Raw genomic sequence first — 16,394 nt, 5'->3', positions numbered from 1 at the left:
TTTTTAAATTGACACCCTATATGTCTTGATTTCAGTACCTTTCACTCACAAAATACTAACCTAAATATTTTACAAAAATAAAAACAAAAATAAAAACTTGATGTGTTTTTGAATAATTGTTGAATAATTTGATGGCATTCAAGTGGAATTATGTGGAAAGGGAGAGAAAAATTTTATCTGGAAATATACAATGTACAAATACAAATATACAAAGGCTGTAAATGAGAGTAAATACAGTAGAGCGTCGATTATCCGAACGTCGATCAACCGAACGACCGCTTATTTGAACTATCGACTCCCGCGTCCCGCACTCGAATACCGAGCAAGCGTTAGTAATTGACGCTTAAAATATCTTCAATTTTCTTCAATATTGTATCCAAAAATAATTATGTTGTTGCAAAGACTGCACTTTTTTGTTTAGTTGCTAGTTGTCATTATCAAGATATAAAAAAATATGTAGGTATATAAATATGGCTTCTATTCACTTGTGGATAAATATGTATGACTATAAATATGTATCAATATATTGTAGTTATATTATCCGAACAAATCGGTTTTCCGAACACCAATTCATAATTCTGGAAATAAGCATACGTAGAAATTTCTTTAATTAATAAAAAGTAATGTTTATAATATGAGAAGATTATTTTTTTACGCAGAATATATAATAGGCAACTACCCATGTGGCTTTAGACCCGGAAGATCAACCAGACTAGATCGTTGAAAAGGTATGGTGGAACTACCTGGGGGCGACCATCACATCTCTGAAAATGGTGTGGAGGCTAGGGTGATTTCAAGAAACATGGTATATTACTCAGCAGCAACTGGATATAGCACTATCTAGGCCCTAGCCCCTGGAATATCCTAGTCTACTGAACTTTGTTTAATGTTTAACCGTTTACGGGTATTGAGTGCTCAAATCCCTTTTTTAATTGCTAGATAGATGACCTGATTTTGGTATAACCATCTAATAAGTTCTCAGGCGTTTTGTCATAACAATAAGATACAAATACAACTTCGTGTAAGTCCTTAGTTTGAGGTTACACAGGTTAACATAATATGAATATTATACCTAATGGAATGCATCACTTTTATAAATTTGTGTGCCTTTCTGTAAGTTTCACTAATATCCTTGACTACACAGACATGATAGTAGGGGAGCACAGTATGCTAAATGTGCAGTCACTCGAGCGCTTTGGGGACCTATAGGGTTTTGAAGAGTAGATCCTAAAACCAAAAAAAGTTAAGTAAAGTTTTTCATTTTAGTGGGCGCTTGCCATTTTTTAATTTAATTTTCCATTTCCAACAATCGGTTTTTCAGATTATAGCGCCATTTATCCATAATTCGAAGAAATGCTTTGAATAAAAGTTGCTTATTTTTACGCAAAGAATCCAAATCTGGAATAAAAATTTGGGGCTGCTATTTAAGATTTTAATGTAACCCCCCACCCCACCTCTGTGGAGGGTCGTGTATGGTGTCATTCGATAGATTTTTCAAAAATATTGATTAAGTGTATTTTGCAGTGAACTACTCCCCACCCCTCTCCGTGGGGGTCATGTTTCGTATCATTCGATAGATTTTTGAAAAATATTGAAAACGTATTTTTTAGTTTTTAGTTCTAACGTTCATTTCGCGAATTATTCGCTTTTTTGTGAAACTTTTTAACTTACCCATTCCCTTTCGCCTTGCTCAAATCGTCAGATTTTTTAAATATACACTCTTTTGCATGTACTTAACTTACCTTATCTTAATCTGAAAATTTCGAGTATTTTTAAGGACAGATTTTTTTTTCCGGTCCCCCTTGACGATCTTCCCTGTGTTAAGAACCAATATATGGTAGAGGTACATCTGCAGGGCACCAGGTTTCTCGCCATATGATAATCTGACGCGCTCGAGTAACTGCAAAAATCCCCGCTTGAGCTCCCCTACTGACATATATTATGCATATTTTATAGTGGTTACTATAATATGCATTAGTTACATAATTCACTATTGCCAGATCTAAAATTAATAACATATTCTTCAGTAAGAGAGAAAATGTACAAATTAATGTGTACATATACTCGTAATTATGAAGAATTGAGAAAATAAGAAAAATATAAATCTACGAAACAATAATAAAAAGCAAAGTATGATATGAATCAAACTTGGAAGCTAAAGGAAGCCATCAAAAAGAAAGAGGCGATCGAGATGTACGTGCTAAAAAGGTCGGTAGGAGTTCCACCAGAATGAAACAGAATTTGGCTGCAGAAATGGACTGGGAACCCGGGACGCACTCTTTGCACTAAATGTATTATTGCAGAAATGCCGAGATCAAAGGTCTTTGCTGTATTTATTGACTATGAGAATGCCTTTGATCGAGTACAACATTACAAATTAGTTAAAATATTAAAGGATAAAGTAGTTAATAGTCAAGATGTACGAATCATCAAACAGCGACAGCTTGCATAAATGGAGAATCAACAGAAATATGCAAAATACAAAGATGTGTCAGACAGGGTTGTATACTGTCCCCACTGTTATTCAATTTATATTCAGATAGAATATTTAAGGAAGCGCTGCATAATTTGGCATGGAGTGTGAAAGTTAATGGAATTCTGATAAATACAATTAGATATGCAGACGATACAGTTATTTTAAGTGATGATATGAATGGATTACAACACCTTTTAAATGCCATTGACACAGTGGGAAGAGAGTTTGGCCTAAACATAAACTATTCAAAAACAAAATACATGGTATTTAGCCGTTTGGCCCATCAATATTCACGGTTATATGTTGATGGTCATATAATTCAAAGAGTACACAGTTTTAAATATCTTGGTTGCCATATTACTGAAGAACTAGATCCAGATAAAGAGATAAAATGTACAATCGAGATTGCCCGCACGACATTTTTAAAAATATGGTCATTCTTCTGTAATGATAACTTGCAACTTGAACTTCGAAAGCGCATGATTAAATGTTACATTTGGTCAGTCCTCTTGTATGGTGTCGAAGCATGGACATTAAAACTATCCACCATTAATCGTTTGGAGGTCTTTGAAATATGGCTGCACAGACGTATACTGAAAATACCATGGACGGCTATGCTGACAAATGTGGCAGTCTTTAAGAGAGCAAATGCTGCCCGCGAGCTGCTTGATAACATCAAATATAGAAAGATGGCCTATTTTGGACACGTATTAAGGAGAGACCGGTATAATATTCTTCAACTTATTATGATGGGTAAAATCGAAGGACGCAGAGGAATTGGTAGAAAGCAGGCCTCTTGGTTGAAGAATATCCGGGAGTGGACGGGAATAAAGAAAGCAAAACACCTATTTAGAATAGCTCGAGACAGAGACAGTTTCGCCATGTTAATCGACAACGTCAAGGGGACTTGATAGAGCACGTTAAGAAGAAGGAGTTTCACGTAGAGGTGAAATAAGAAATAAAATAGTTGACAGACCAACAGGAATAGAAGATTCAGTCAGTGAGGATATAGAAAGACGTCCACTGCTTTAGTGCCCACACGTTGAAAGAATAAACACTGACAGGCTCTCACGATAAGCTTAGATTCCTTCAGGTGGTCAGAATATAGTAATATTAAGGATAAGTCGGATGCAAAAAAGAAGGTTCATGATTGATGGGATGCAAGAGGACTCGGATATCATAACATTCATAAAAATTGAACGTTATGGTGGATGGGACATACATAAACGACGAAAGAAGATTATGGTAACATTAGAATGGAGAAGAATTCTTGAATAGACTAAGACAAAGGACAAAAAAGTGTTGTCGAACCAAAGATGATGATGATATATATGCTATTATTAATATAAGATAAACCAGTGATATACATATTATCTAATAATATTTTAAAACGGATGTTAATGTTTAATTATTATTATTTCTACAAAATACCAACAAACATTAAACACGCAATAAAATTTATTACTTCTAAGATAACCAATAAAACTGTTACTAAGCGACCATACTATTTCATAGTAACTCCACCAGAATAATTTTAACAGAGAAACGATAACAATACGTAAATTTTTTCTTCGGCTTAATAGGAAGGTTACGTCATTACATTAAACCTTTGCAAAAAAGAGATGATTTTGTATAAATAGACTGAGAATCCACATTTGATCAGACAATCATGAAGTGGTTTGTGGTGGTTGCAATTGTGTCGACTTGCCTTGTGGCAGCGATCCAAACAGCAGAGCTCGAGGTAAATTTTTCAAAATTTTTATTAGTTTTTATTTTTGACAAGTTAATTGCTGTGATTTGAACCAATCATGATCACTATGCAAATTGTGCTGGACATCAGAGTCCTCCAATATTTTCTTGAATCCTATGGATTCTGATTAACTGCTAGATAAATTCCTTAAACTCTCGAGTCAACAATGTACCCTCTCTTTTATTCCATTTGCCTTCTAATTTCTTATGCAATCCACTAATGGATGTTCGCGATCACTTTTGACCATTTTTCTCTATCCCTTGCAGTATGTATTAGGTCTCCTATGTTTCTTAGCCCTGTCCATTGTTTGACATTACGGAGCCATGACATTTTCTTCCTGTCCACTCCCTTCTTCCTTCGATCTTTCCTTCGATCTTTCCTTCAATTAAGGTTTGCAGAAACTGGTATCTTTCGTTTCTAATTAGGTGCCACAGGTATGCCGTTTTTCTATGTTTAATTGTGCATAGCACTATCTTAGAGTAAGCACAGCAAATTTCCATTTAAGTTTTGCTACTCTTTTGCCCTACTGCAAATTCAGCTGATTCTTTTCATATCTCGCAGTCTAATGTTTAGCATCTGTCTTTCCTTAGATTTTTGTATTTTCGATATCTTTTCTATATCGTTTCTATGTTATCATTGGTAAATGTCGACGTTTGTCAGTTGTATGGGTATAATAACAGGTAGTCCAGACTGATAAAAACACTCGTTTTTAGTTACTGGGGTATTTTTTGTTTTTCAATATATTTTGAAAGATCAAAATGCTGCCGTGACTTGTATAGTATATATAGCCGGTCTGCTCCTTGTTTTGATTTCATTTTGGTGATTTTCCCTGTCCAGTTTTGAGATCTGTCCTAAGTATACATAAAAGTATACTTGTTCTAAGTTTGTTCTAAGCTTAGTTAAACAATTTTAGTGACTTGGAGTCTTCCTTTCTGACTCCTAGGTTTATGTAAATTGACTCAATGTTCTCCATAAGACTGACAGATGTTGTTGCTTTGTCATATATATTAGATATTTATATCTATAATCAATTCTTCCGTTCTGTAAGGCATTTATTATTTCCTAATGCTCTACTGTGTCGAATGCTTGCTCAAAAACCAAAATGCAACATACAAGTGCGACATTTTTATGCTTCTTAGAGTACCTTCTATCTATTAGCCTTGCGACATCCAATATTGGACATAGGCCTCCCCTTCGCTCCTCCATCTTTCTCTATCCTGAGCCATGTGCATCCATTTTGAGCCTGCTTGGTGTTTTAGGTCATCTACCCATCTCATCTGTGGTCTTCCTCTCTTTCGTTTATATGTCCATGGTCTCCATTCTGTAATAATTTTATTCCATCTTTCGTCTTTTTGTCTAATCGTATGACCGGCGAATTTCCATCCCCAGCATGCTCCTGTGACTGGTAGTTGTCTTATTTTAAAGTTAACGCCGTTTTGAAATTTTAGTTAATTCCTACCTACCTTTAGTTAAATCCGACTTATCGAGGTTCCACTGTACTTTTAATTTCCTGGCTTCAGAACCAACCTATGAGTGAAGTCCAACAGACAGCAATAATACAACAATACTTAAAAACAGTAGTGTTTAACCAGTGCATACTCCCAATTCTCACATGCGCATACCAAACATGGACCTTGACCAAAGCAAACATGGATAAAATAATGAAGACACAAGAGCGATGGAGAGAGCAATGTTAGGAGAAAATTAAAAGACAAAAAGCAAAACAACTGGAGAAGAAATAAAACAAAAGTCAAAGACGCAGGACAAGATAATTATAGGCAGGCTAAAATGGAGTCTCGCAGGTCATAACGCCAGACAAACGGACAATAGGTGGAATACCATGATACAACAATGAAGACCATGAAGAGGAAAGAGAGCAAGAGGACGACCCCAGATGAGATGGTGAGATGACATTAGAAAGATAGGAGGAACATACTGGAAACAGAAAGCACAAAACAGAACCGAACGGAGAAAACTGGGGGAAGCCTATGTTCAAAATTAGACGAATTAAAGGGCAAAGAAGAAGGCATAGGAAACTAAGGGATAAAGGAAGTCAAAAGACTAATCGATCCAGTCTGAAATGTATCAGAGCGTCAATTTAGGAAGGGTCCATAAGATCGCTGATTGCTGTGACATACAACTGCCGTTTTTTGTAAATAACTGAAAAAAATGCTTTCCATTGATTGTTTCTAGCGTTTCTGCGGTACCCGCAGATTTACAAGAATATACAATATACATTAAATGTTAACATGATTTTTATTTATTTTTCAGAATGTCCTTAGAGTAAGAAGAAATTCTTACAACAAAGGCGGCGGTGGCGGAGCCGGAGGTGGCGGCGGATGGGGTGGAGGAGGGGGAGGTGGTAAAGGAGGCGGCGGTGGTGCAGGATGGGGCGGCGGCGGTGGACAAGGAGGCGGTAAAGGAGGCGGTGGCGGATGGGGCGGCGGTGGTGGTGGAGGATGGGGCGGCGGCGGTGGCCAAGGAGGTGGTGCCGGAGGTGGCGGCGGATGGGGAGGCGGTGGCGGTAAGTATCACAGTTTATCTGGTTAGAATTTAGTCAAACATGGGCAAAGAAAGAAAAATGCTCATACCCTCAAGCTTTCGTGTATAGTAATCCACCTATATAAAAGCCTTTGGCTCTTTTTAATTTGCTGTTGTGTAAAATTCTGCAAAGAAGGGAAGGAAAAAGGGTAATTACTTAATAAAAATACTACATTAGATCAAATATCAAAGATAGTTGATAAATTAGTATACCAAAAGAAAAAAGAGACTGCGATTTTTGTACTGATTAAAAACTGAAAGTAGATTTAAAGTAAACGTGAGATTCTAACAATACCTATAGAGTGCATAATCAAAATTACTTGGAATGCAAATGAAAGTCTTAAAAAGAGCAAATACTGAAAGAGAATTGCCCAACTTGATCCAGTTATAAAAATTGGATATCTGGGGCATATTCTGAGAGGGGAAAATACGCAATGCTTCAACTAATCATCCAAGGGAAGATTGAGGGCAAGAGAGGAGTAGGTCGCAAACAAATATCGTGGCTACGAAATATAAAGAACTGGAAAGGCATAAATAGCACTGGCGAGCTTTTGCATGCCGCAAAAGACAGACATATGGCTTGCTAAAGAAAAATTGAATACTCCTTTCACTGAAATATACCAAAACCATTCTACGGTATACCAAAAAACTGTGTGGTAGAAAATGTCCGAAAATGGGAAAATGTAGTGTAGCCTGTTAGAAAAAAAAAATTAAGCTTTAAGGCAAGCAAATGGACTATTAATATCCTGGTCGCTACGCAAAAATACTTTTAGAGATTAAGAAACTCACACTCTGCCTAATTACTGCCAATATCAGTGAATACTGCCCACTCAGATAATATCATGTCTGTAAAATGGACAAAGGGACATAAAAACATGAAGGTTTATCTGTTGAACAATAATTGTTCATCATCATCATCATGGCATCCACACTCATGACCCGTCAAAATAGCCCGGTCAAAACAGCCCCGTCAAAAAAGCCCCGTCAAAATAGCCCGCAAACAAAATAGCCCCGACAAAATAGATCGCACACAAAATAGCCCCGGTCAAAACAGCCCCGGCTAAAATGGCCCCGGCTAAAACAGCCTCTTATAAACAATACATAATTATTTATACAAGGTGTCCAAAAACTTTTTTTTAATTTAAATTATTTGACAAAAAGGAAGAATGTATTTAATTTATTTAATTTAAAATGCATTTTACTGTTGCCCGAAAACAGAAAAAAAATGTTTATATCATAAATTAACATTGATTTTCGCTTAACTTAAATGTTCAAACTTCCAAGAAGCAGGAAAGACAGGACTCGAGTTCTCTGAAAAGACAATTTTTATTTAATGTGGTTAAGATAATCATCTGAATAGAGGATAATTACCATTTCCGAAAAAATGTATTTTTAAGGAATTATTTTATGATTAATTCTAAAGGGTGCTTTTTTTCGGGGCTATTTTGTCGGGGCTATTTTGTCGGCGGGCTATTATTCCGCGGCTATTTTGTCTGCAGGCTATTTTGTCGGAGCTATTTTGTGTGCGGGATATTATGTCGGGGCTATTTTGTCGGAGCTTTTTTTGACGGGGCTATTTTGACGGGGTACCATCCACACTCCTAGCGGAGTGATTGCCGCCCTCTTCGGGCTCTTCCGATTCGTTTGTCTCGGTGAATCAATCCGCATTAACATTTTGGTTTTACAATTGGTTGTGTGACTTGGCATCTTCTACAATTTTTCTCCATTCGTTCCTCTTTTTGCTTATGGTCCTTTTTGCCCATGGCTCATGGCTTTTTGCCCATTCTCTTACTCCCATCTTCTTAAGGTCCTCGATTATCTGGTTCTCCCATCTAGCTTTGGGTCTTCCTTGTGGTCTGCCTGATAGAGTCTGCCTGATACATTGTCTCAGTGAATCAATCCGCATTAACATTTTGGTTTTACAATTGGTTGTGTGACTTGGCATCTTCTACAATTTTTCTTCATTCGTTCCTCTTTTTGCTTATGGTCCTTTTTGCCCATGGCTTATGGCTTTTTGTCCATTCTCTTACTCCCATCTTCTTAAGGTCCTCGATTATCCGGTTCTCCCATCTATCTCTGGGTCTTCCTTGTGGTCTGCCTGATACAGGTCTCCATTTGGAAATTTTCTTGATGACGGCTTCTGGATTTCTTCTTTCTATATGTCCCATCCATCTGAGTCTCTGTGCCTTGATAAACCTGATGATGTCTTCTCCTTTCAGAAGTCCTCTTACTTCGTGGTTCATAAGTTTTCTAAGTTCATTATTACCTAAATCTAGTGGGCCTGCTATCCTCCGAATTGTTTTCCTCTCTAGGATCCTCAATCTTTCTTCGTCTTTCTGGGCCAGACACATTACCTCAGCACCATATGTGATTACTGGTCTAATTGCTGCTTTGTAAATCTTCAGTTTAGTATTCTGAGTAAGCTTCTTATCTTTTAGGAAGTTATTGTATTTCCAGTAGGCTCTGTTTCCTGCCTGGATTCTTTCACTGATTACGATGCTTTTATCGTTAGTTCGATTAACTGAGACTCCAAGATATTTAAAGTGTTCTACCTTTTCAAACTTATATTCACCAATATTTAAACTTGTCACATTATCTGGATTTTTTCTTAAGTATATTAGGTATTTTGTTTTGTTTTGATTTATTTCTAAACCCCTTTTGGATGCTTCCTTGCATAACTTCGTAAATTCTTCCTTTAAACTGTTCAGGTTTCTGCTAATTAATGCTATGTCGTCAGCATACGTCACAAGTTGCGACATCGATGTTATAATTGTACCTTTTATTTCTGTAGCTCTTATTGTTCCTTCTATTGCGACATTAAATAATGACGTTGATAGAGAGTCTCCTTGTCGTACTCCACTTGCTATTTCTATATTTTTGGTGATACCGTTATCTGTAATTATTGCTGCAGTCGATCCTTCCATTGTCATTTTCGTAAGCTTTATAAGTTTCATTGGTATATCTAGGTTTTTCATGTCTTCTATTAGGTCGGGTCTTGTTAAGCTGTCAAAGGCTTGCTTGAAATCTATGAAAAGGATGTGTAAGTCGATATCATGTTCGTAGCATTTCTCAATTGACTGTGTGATTATTTGAACTGCGTCTATTGTTGACCTTCCCTCTCTAAATCCGTGCTGATAGTCTCCTATTTTAGTTTCAATATATTTTGAGAGTTTTTGTCTGATTAGTGCTGCCAATATCTTGTAGCAGCTGTTTAACAGTGTTACTCCTCTATAGTTGTTGCATTTTGTAGAACCCTTTCTTTAAAATCGGAAATATCCATCCAGTTTTCCATTCTTCGGGCATTCTTTCTTCTTCCCAAATCCTTAGTATTAGCTCGTATATGAGCTAATTGTTTATCAGCGTTATAAATACTTAAAACGGGTAACGGGTCTACTTAGAATCTGACCAGATACCAAACCACTTTAAAATCAACAATAGGCATTCTGAAAAGCCTAGGTGTATTGAAATAATTTAAAAAGTAGAATATATCTTGGCCACATAATGAGAGGGAACATCTGGATACTACAGTTAATACTCAACAGAAAGATTGGATAACATGAAAAAGAGGAATTGGTATGAAGAAACATCCATGGTTCCGAAACCTTCGTCAATGAACTGACTTATCGGCAGATCAATTGTTACATGCCGCGCATGATCGAGAACAATATCGGAAAATTATCATGGAATCCACGCCTAAAATTTGGGCATCAAAATATCGTACTCAAAGAAGAAGTAGGTTATACTTACCCAAAAAAATCTTTCAGGTCGCAGTACGTTCCTTTTCAATAAGTAGTCTCCACAAAAAATTATCTCAAACAATGGGGAAATAATAGGGTAAAAACCAGTACCATAAAATGGGGAAATTTCCTCTCCAAAATTACAGAAAAAAATTGTTGAAACATAAAAGTATGGTAGCTGACATGAAACTTAAGCCACAGACAGACAAATTCAACCTAATATACACGCTAGTTAGGAAACTTGGATGGTAGGAAAAGGTGGTTGGATAATTGTTTTTCAAAATAAAGAAAATGATTTTCCCTATAATTACCTCTACCTCAATGGTGATAAAATGGAGAGAATAATGCTTTGAATAAGCTTGAGAAATATACTAAGAAACGAGGAAGTTCGTAGACGAACCGGAGTAGAAGACATTATCGAACGTATTATCGTACCAAAGTATTACAAGACAAAAATAGAGATGAGTGGGACATGTTGCAAAAATAATGAGTTAAAATCTAATGTTAGCAATTCATTCATATGATTTTTTCATTGTTTAAATCTGCAGGACAAGGAGGAGGCGGTGGTCACAATGGAGGAGGTCATAACGGAGGTGGAGGACACAACGGAGGCGGCGGATATAACGGAGGTGGTGGACACGGTGGAGGTGGAGGTGGAGGACACGGCGGAGGTGGTGGACACAACGGAGGCGGCGGTCACCATGGAGGTGGAGGACACAATGGAGGCGGTTATGGAAGTTCTGGTGGTGGTTACGCATCTGCTTCATCATCTGCTAAAGCCGGAGCTTAGTAAGTAAAAATGTATATTATTGTTAGAACCTTTATTTTTCGTAAAAAGTCAAGTTTGCCTTAGTTTCCCCACTTTAAACGATTTATTTTATCACCATAATCACTACATAAAAGCGTTCCTTCTTTTTCTTTACTTGCCATCTCCGCGACGAAAGTTGGCAATTATCATGGCTATTCTGATCTTAGATGCTGCTGCTCTGAATAGTTCGATTGCTGTGCATCCGCACCCGCACCATTCCCTCAAGTTACGCAACTATGAGATTCTTCTCCTCCCTACACTTCTCTTCCCCTGGATTTTGTCTTGTAGGTACCTATAATTCACGTTCCACACTTTCTAAATAAAATACAAACTTAAAGTACAGAATAAGTTTTATTATTATGGAAGTTTAGTATTTACATTGTTGTCAGATGTCAGATCTTCCGTTTTTCTGAAAATCTAGTGAACGTTGTTATTTCAAAAGGAATACCCTGTATATTTTTGCCTTATGAAGTCCTTAAGGGGGTAGGCGCAAAATCAGAATCGTAAAATTATAGAAATCAATGTTTTCAGTCCGTTCAGATTACTTATTATTTTAGGTTCTTTGGATCAGAACCGTGCGGTACATCTGCTCAATATGATGCAAGTCTTCGAAATGCCGCCCCTTATAGAGGGTGTTTCTAAATAAGTATGACAAGTTTTAAGAGGTGCGCATACGGGCAATGGCCTGAATGTTTTATAGACAAAAATAGTATGCCACTGAGATATTTCAAATTAAAAATATTTTTTTGAATTTCGTGTTTAATTTGTGACAAAAAATATATCTTCCCTTTTTTTCATACGACTCACCGTTTTCATGCAAAAAATATCAACTATTACAAACGATAAGATTCTGTATCTATACATTCATGCAGAGACTTCTTAAATCGAATACTTTGTAAGCGTTAATATGTTTTTTTTTTTGCATGAAAACGGCGCATCGTATGAAAAAAAAAGGAAGATACATCTTTTGTCACAAATTGAACGAGGAATTCAAAAATTGTTTTTAAGTTGAACTATCTCAGTGGCGTACTATTTTTTTTCTATAAAAATTTTCAGACAACTACCCATATGTGCGCCAATGGTGGATATAAAATTATTAATTGTATGTCAAAAGGTTCACAATAACTACCTTTTATAACCCACCTTTAGTTTGTAGATCTCAACCGGTTTTAGAGCAATAAATAAATCGTCAGTTTGTAAGAAAAATTTCTACACCCCGTATATCGGAAACGAAGCATTTGCGGACATATGTTTTTAGAGCAAACTGTCATTATTTTTTCATGTAGAATTGCCCCTTAAAGTTTGTCACACGTATTTAGAAACAGCCTCTATATTATTGAAAATTAAATTTTTTTTATTAAATGAAAATACACAAAATGAACGAAAACTTTTATTTTACAAACACTTAAATTATGAAATATGTATTCACATTACATTAAGTAACATTTTTTACAAAAATTATAATTGCACCCTTCTGACTTTAATTTTGGCAAACTCGTCAATCAAATTGGTGCAGTCTAGTGGGGATAGGTAGGTGTACCAACTAGTGAGAACTCTATTGAAACAAAAGCTAAATTTGTTAGTTTTTATTGTCTTATGGAGGTTTGTAAATAGTTTTTATTAATTTTGAAAAACTTTTTTCCCCACTAGCTACCGAGACAGAGAGTGTTAATAAAATTCTTAGTAATACAACTACATTTGGGTACAAAGAAATTGGGTCATTTTGGCACAAATAGTTCAAAACCTCTAAATGTTTCATTGAGTATGGTTTGATTTGGAATATATCACGCAATTCTTCCAGATGATCATTTGCCTTTATATCAGATTATTTTTCTATTGAAAGTATTGAATGAAGATTCATACAATATTTTTCTAGTGTTTTACCATCTATTTCCCTCAATTTAAAATTATCATATAAAAATTTAAATTTTTTACTATGTTTCTTTCTGAAAGCGAAATTCGATAAATCAAAGAATTAAGAGTTTATGCACAAATTTGCTTGCAATGCTTTTTAAATGCAATCATTTTTTCAAATCCTGAAAAAACTAATAGATATTTGTGAAAAATTTAAAGTCAGATTGAAAGATTACATTTTTACCGAGTATTCACAACAAAAGGTTTGTTATGAATAAGATATGTGAAATTAAAAATTACACTCAATTTTCACTTTTTTTCACACCTCTAACTTATTCAAATAAACATTACAGAGGTTTTCGTGGACTTTCAGCCCTCGCGCGCCGCTCGGTAATAATGAAATATTTTATTCTGCGTTTAAATTTTTCAAAAATACTAATACATTTTTCTCGGGATTCGAAAAAAATGAATGCATTTAAAAAACATTGCAAGCAAATTTTGCGCCTACCCACTTAACAGCAATGTCTAAAGCCGGCCACTCACGATATTGCGGTGTCGTTCAATTTTGTCGAATTCGACCTAATCGGCAAAAATTTTGTTCGTGTGTGACCGTGCATCCAACAAAATCGTACAATTTTACCGCAGACACACAGCCTGTCTGCTGCAGTACTGCAGAATTGATATCATCGACTATATGTCGAACGACACCGCAGTACCGTGAGTGGCCGGCTTCAAATATAGATGAAAAAATTTATTTTAAGTTTAGCTTCATCTGCTAAAAGCTCGAATTTTCTTCTGGAAATTCGGAACTTATATCAAGATTTTCTGCAATTTCTTTGGTCGTTAGCCATATTGTCTGTAACTTTTCATTTTTGCTATAGTTTCTGACAACATTTTTTACACAATCTGACATTTTTTTACTGATTATGCCGCCCCCTTTGTAAAGCCGCCTGATGCGACTGCTTCACCGCATCATAGCACGGCACGGCCCTGCTTTGGATATTATATTTAACGACGATTTAAGACAATTCAAGATATACCTACTTACCAATTTGCAATTTTTTACAAATACTTGTTTATGGAACGTTATAACTAATTTGTCATTTTTTTAGTGGAAAATGAGAAGCGAAGAGTATCTTCAAGTTCAAGAAATAAGAAAAGACGAATGTATTGTGATTTTATTTTTGTAAAAATTTTGTGTGTATTTTGCCGTTAATAAAAAATTTATTACAGGTCTAGTGTATCATATTTTCCTAAAACATACATCCTTTTCAATGCTTTCCTTCACAATTTTCTTTAATTAAAACTTTGTAGAACCAAGCTAGCTTTTCCTCTTGTTAAAATCGCTGATATAGAAATTTTGTTAATATGTCAGGATGGCCGAGCGGTCTAAGGCGCCAGACTCAAGGTTAACCTTGCCTGTAACACAGGTTGCGAGCGTTCTGGTCCACTCTGTGGGCGTGGGTTCGAATCCCACTTCTGACATTCTTTTTTATTTTTTTGAAGTGCAAATTTTCAAAAATTAAAATAAAAAAATTATTATTTTTAGAAAAAATTTCTCTTCTAAATAATTTTATTTTTAAAACATAGACAAAAATCTAATAGCCATAAAACTAATAGAAAGGAGTTTTCCAAGTATTTCAACCGAAGACATATTTCTCGAATTTGTATTAGCAGTTTCTTTTATGCTCCAATTTGTTTTTTCTACTACAAGCTTGTTCAATTGAATCCGATTTTTGGTCGAGAAAAATTTATTGGCAAATATTTCTACAACCCAAATAACACAAAGACATCTTAAAAAATCTAAAAGATAACTTACTAAAGATGTTTTAGACGTCTTAAAGATGTCTGGTATTTCCGGAAAGATATCTTTACGACGTCTTAAAGTTGTACGGATGTTACAAATCCTTACCTACATGTTAAAGATGTCTTTTTGTCTATTATTAAGGTGTTTAGGATAGCTTTCTTTTTAATTTTTTACGAAATATTTTAAATGAACTTTTAATAAAAATAATTAGGTTCTAAAAATACGTTTATTGCTATTCAAATTTTACATGTAGGACTTTGGTTTGCCTTTTTGTCCCAGCCAACTGTACCTTAAAGCTTGCTCATTGCTAATAATTAATTTTCCAACTCTTGATACAAAATCGGAGGCTTCTGATCCTCCTACTATGTAACTATTTTCTCAGGATCAGTCCTTAGACCCTGATTATCAACAACATAACCCAAAAACTTAAGACTATGACGACAAAACTGACATTTATCCAAATTAATCGTTAGATTAGCTCAGGGCCGCCCAGAGCCAGGCCGGGCCCCGGGGATGAGACCCGGCCGCCCCCCCCCAAACCCAGTTGAACGAAAATTCCCAAAAATCTGATAACTCTAAAACTGGGATATGTAATAGTGAACACTCATGCTATTGACACAGGAAGGAAGAAAATTAAAACAGTTTTAACAATTAAACTTTGTTTTTAATTATTTACAATAGAAATGTTAGTTACAACATAACTTTTCTTGCTTTCATATCCGCAAAGTTTTGGATCACGTGGTCGAAATCAAGAGTTTTTGCAAGTTTCGACTCTATGCTTAACAGTCCCAAATCAGATAATCGTTGTTGACCCATAGTAGATCTTAAACTTATATTATTGCCTTATTGCCTTTTCCAAATGCATAATATTCCTTATAATAATTTCATAATTAAAACCGCAAGCAAATTCAATCTGTTGTAAAATATTTGAATAAAAGGAATTTTTTTAAATTTGCTAACGGCCGGGCCCTGGCCCCCTTGGGCCCCGGGCCCCGGGGATTTTGCCCCCCCCTGCCCCCCCCTCTGGTCGGGCCTGGATTAGCTTCCGTAAGACGCAAAAACAACTCTAAAATTTCCATATGAACAGAAAAATCAAGAGATACTTAAAATAGCTATTTGTATAACAAGATTAACAAACAAGGTTGAATTTCGAGCGAATCAAGCAGGTTTTAGACCAGAATCTTCCTGCATAGATCACATTAATACAGTGAGGGTAATAATGGAACAATCGGTTGAATGGAACACACCTCTATACATGGTCTTTGTCGATTTCGAACGTGCCTTTGACAGCCTGTCTCATGCTGCTATATGGAAAATTTTAGAGCTAAGAAACATTCCTCATAAAATAATTTCCATTATAAAGTCACTGTACACTGAGGCGACGTGCAGCGTGACACACAATGGGGTCAACAGTGACGAAT

At 35.8% G+C, this 16,394-nt stretch overlaps 1 protein-coding gene and 1 non-coding gene across 2 annotated transcripts; both read left to right on the top strand.

Moving 5' to 3' along the window:
* The first annotated feature begins 4,038 nt into the window (after positions 1-4,038).
* LOC114337851 (ctenidin-1) lies at positions 4,039-14,398 on the top strand. The gene is made up of 4 exons (XM_050656783.1): positions 4,039-4,217; positions 6,498-6,750; positions 11,053-11,293; positions 14,279-14,398. Exons 1-4 carry the CDS (start codon positions 4,146-4,148, stop codon positions 14,286-14,288), a joined length of 576 nt encoding a protein of 191 aa, XP_050512740.1. The 5' UTR covers positions 4,039-4,145; the 3' UTR covers positions 14,289-14,398.
* A 138-nt stretch (positions 14,399-14,536) lies between these two features.
* Positions 14,537-14,651, top strand: Trnal-caa (transfer RNA leucine (anticodon CAA)). Its single transcript has 2 exons — positions 14,537-14,574; positions 14,607-14,651. It is a non-coding gene; the product is annotated as a tRNA-Leu (tRNA).
* The last annotated feature ends 1,743 nt before the right edge of the window (positions 14,652-16,394 follow it).

This window comes from Diabrotica virgifera, chromosome 7, assembly GCF_917563875.1.
Source record: "Diabrotica virgifera virgifera chromosome 7, PGI_DIABVI_V3a".
NCBI lineage: Eukaryota > Metazoa > Arthropoda > Insecta > Coleoptera > Chrysomelidae > Diabrotica > Diabrotica virgifera.
Note: the sequence above shows the minus strand (reverse complement) of the source record. Positions and strands in the feature narration are given on the sequence as shown.

What these genes read in the sequence shown, in the direction of transcription:
- LOC114337851 (XM_050656783.1), top strand. Translation starts at nt 4,146, where the DNA reads ATGAAGTGGTTTGTGGTGGTTGCAATTGTGTCGACTTGCCTTGTGGCA. An exon ending in TCCAAACAGCAGAGCTCGAG is followed by an intron (nt 4,218 to 6,497) that starts GTAAATTTTTCA and finishes TTTATTTTTCAG; the next exon opens with AATGTCCTTAGAGTAAGAAG. An exon ending in CGGATGGGGAGGCGGTGGCG is followed by an intron (nt 6,751 to 11,052) that starts GTAAGTATCACA and finishes TTAAATCTGCAG; the next exon opens with GACAAGGAGGAGGCGGTGGT.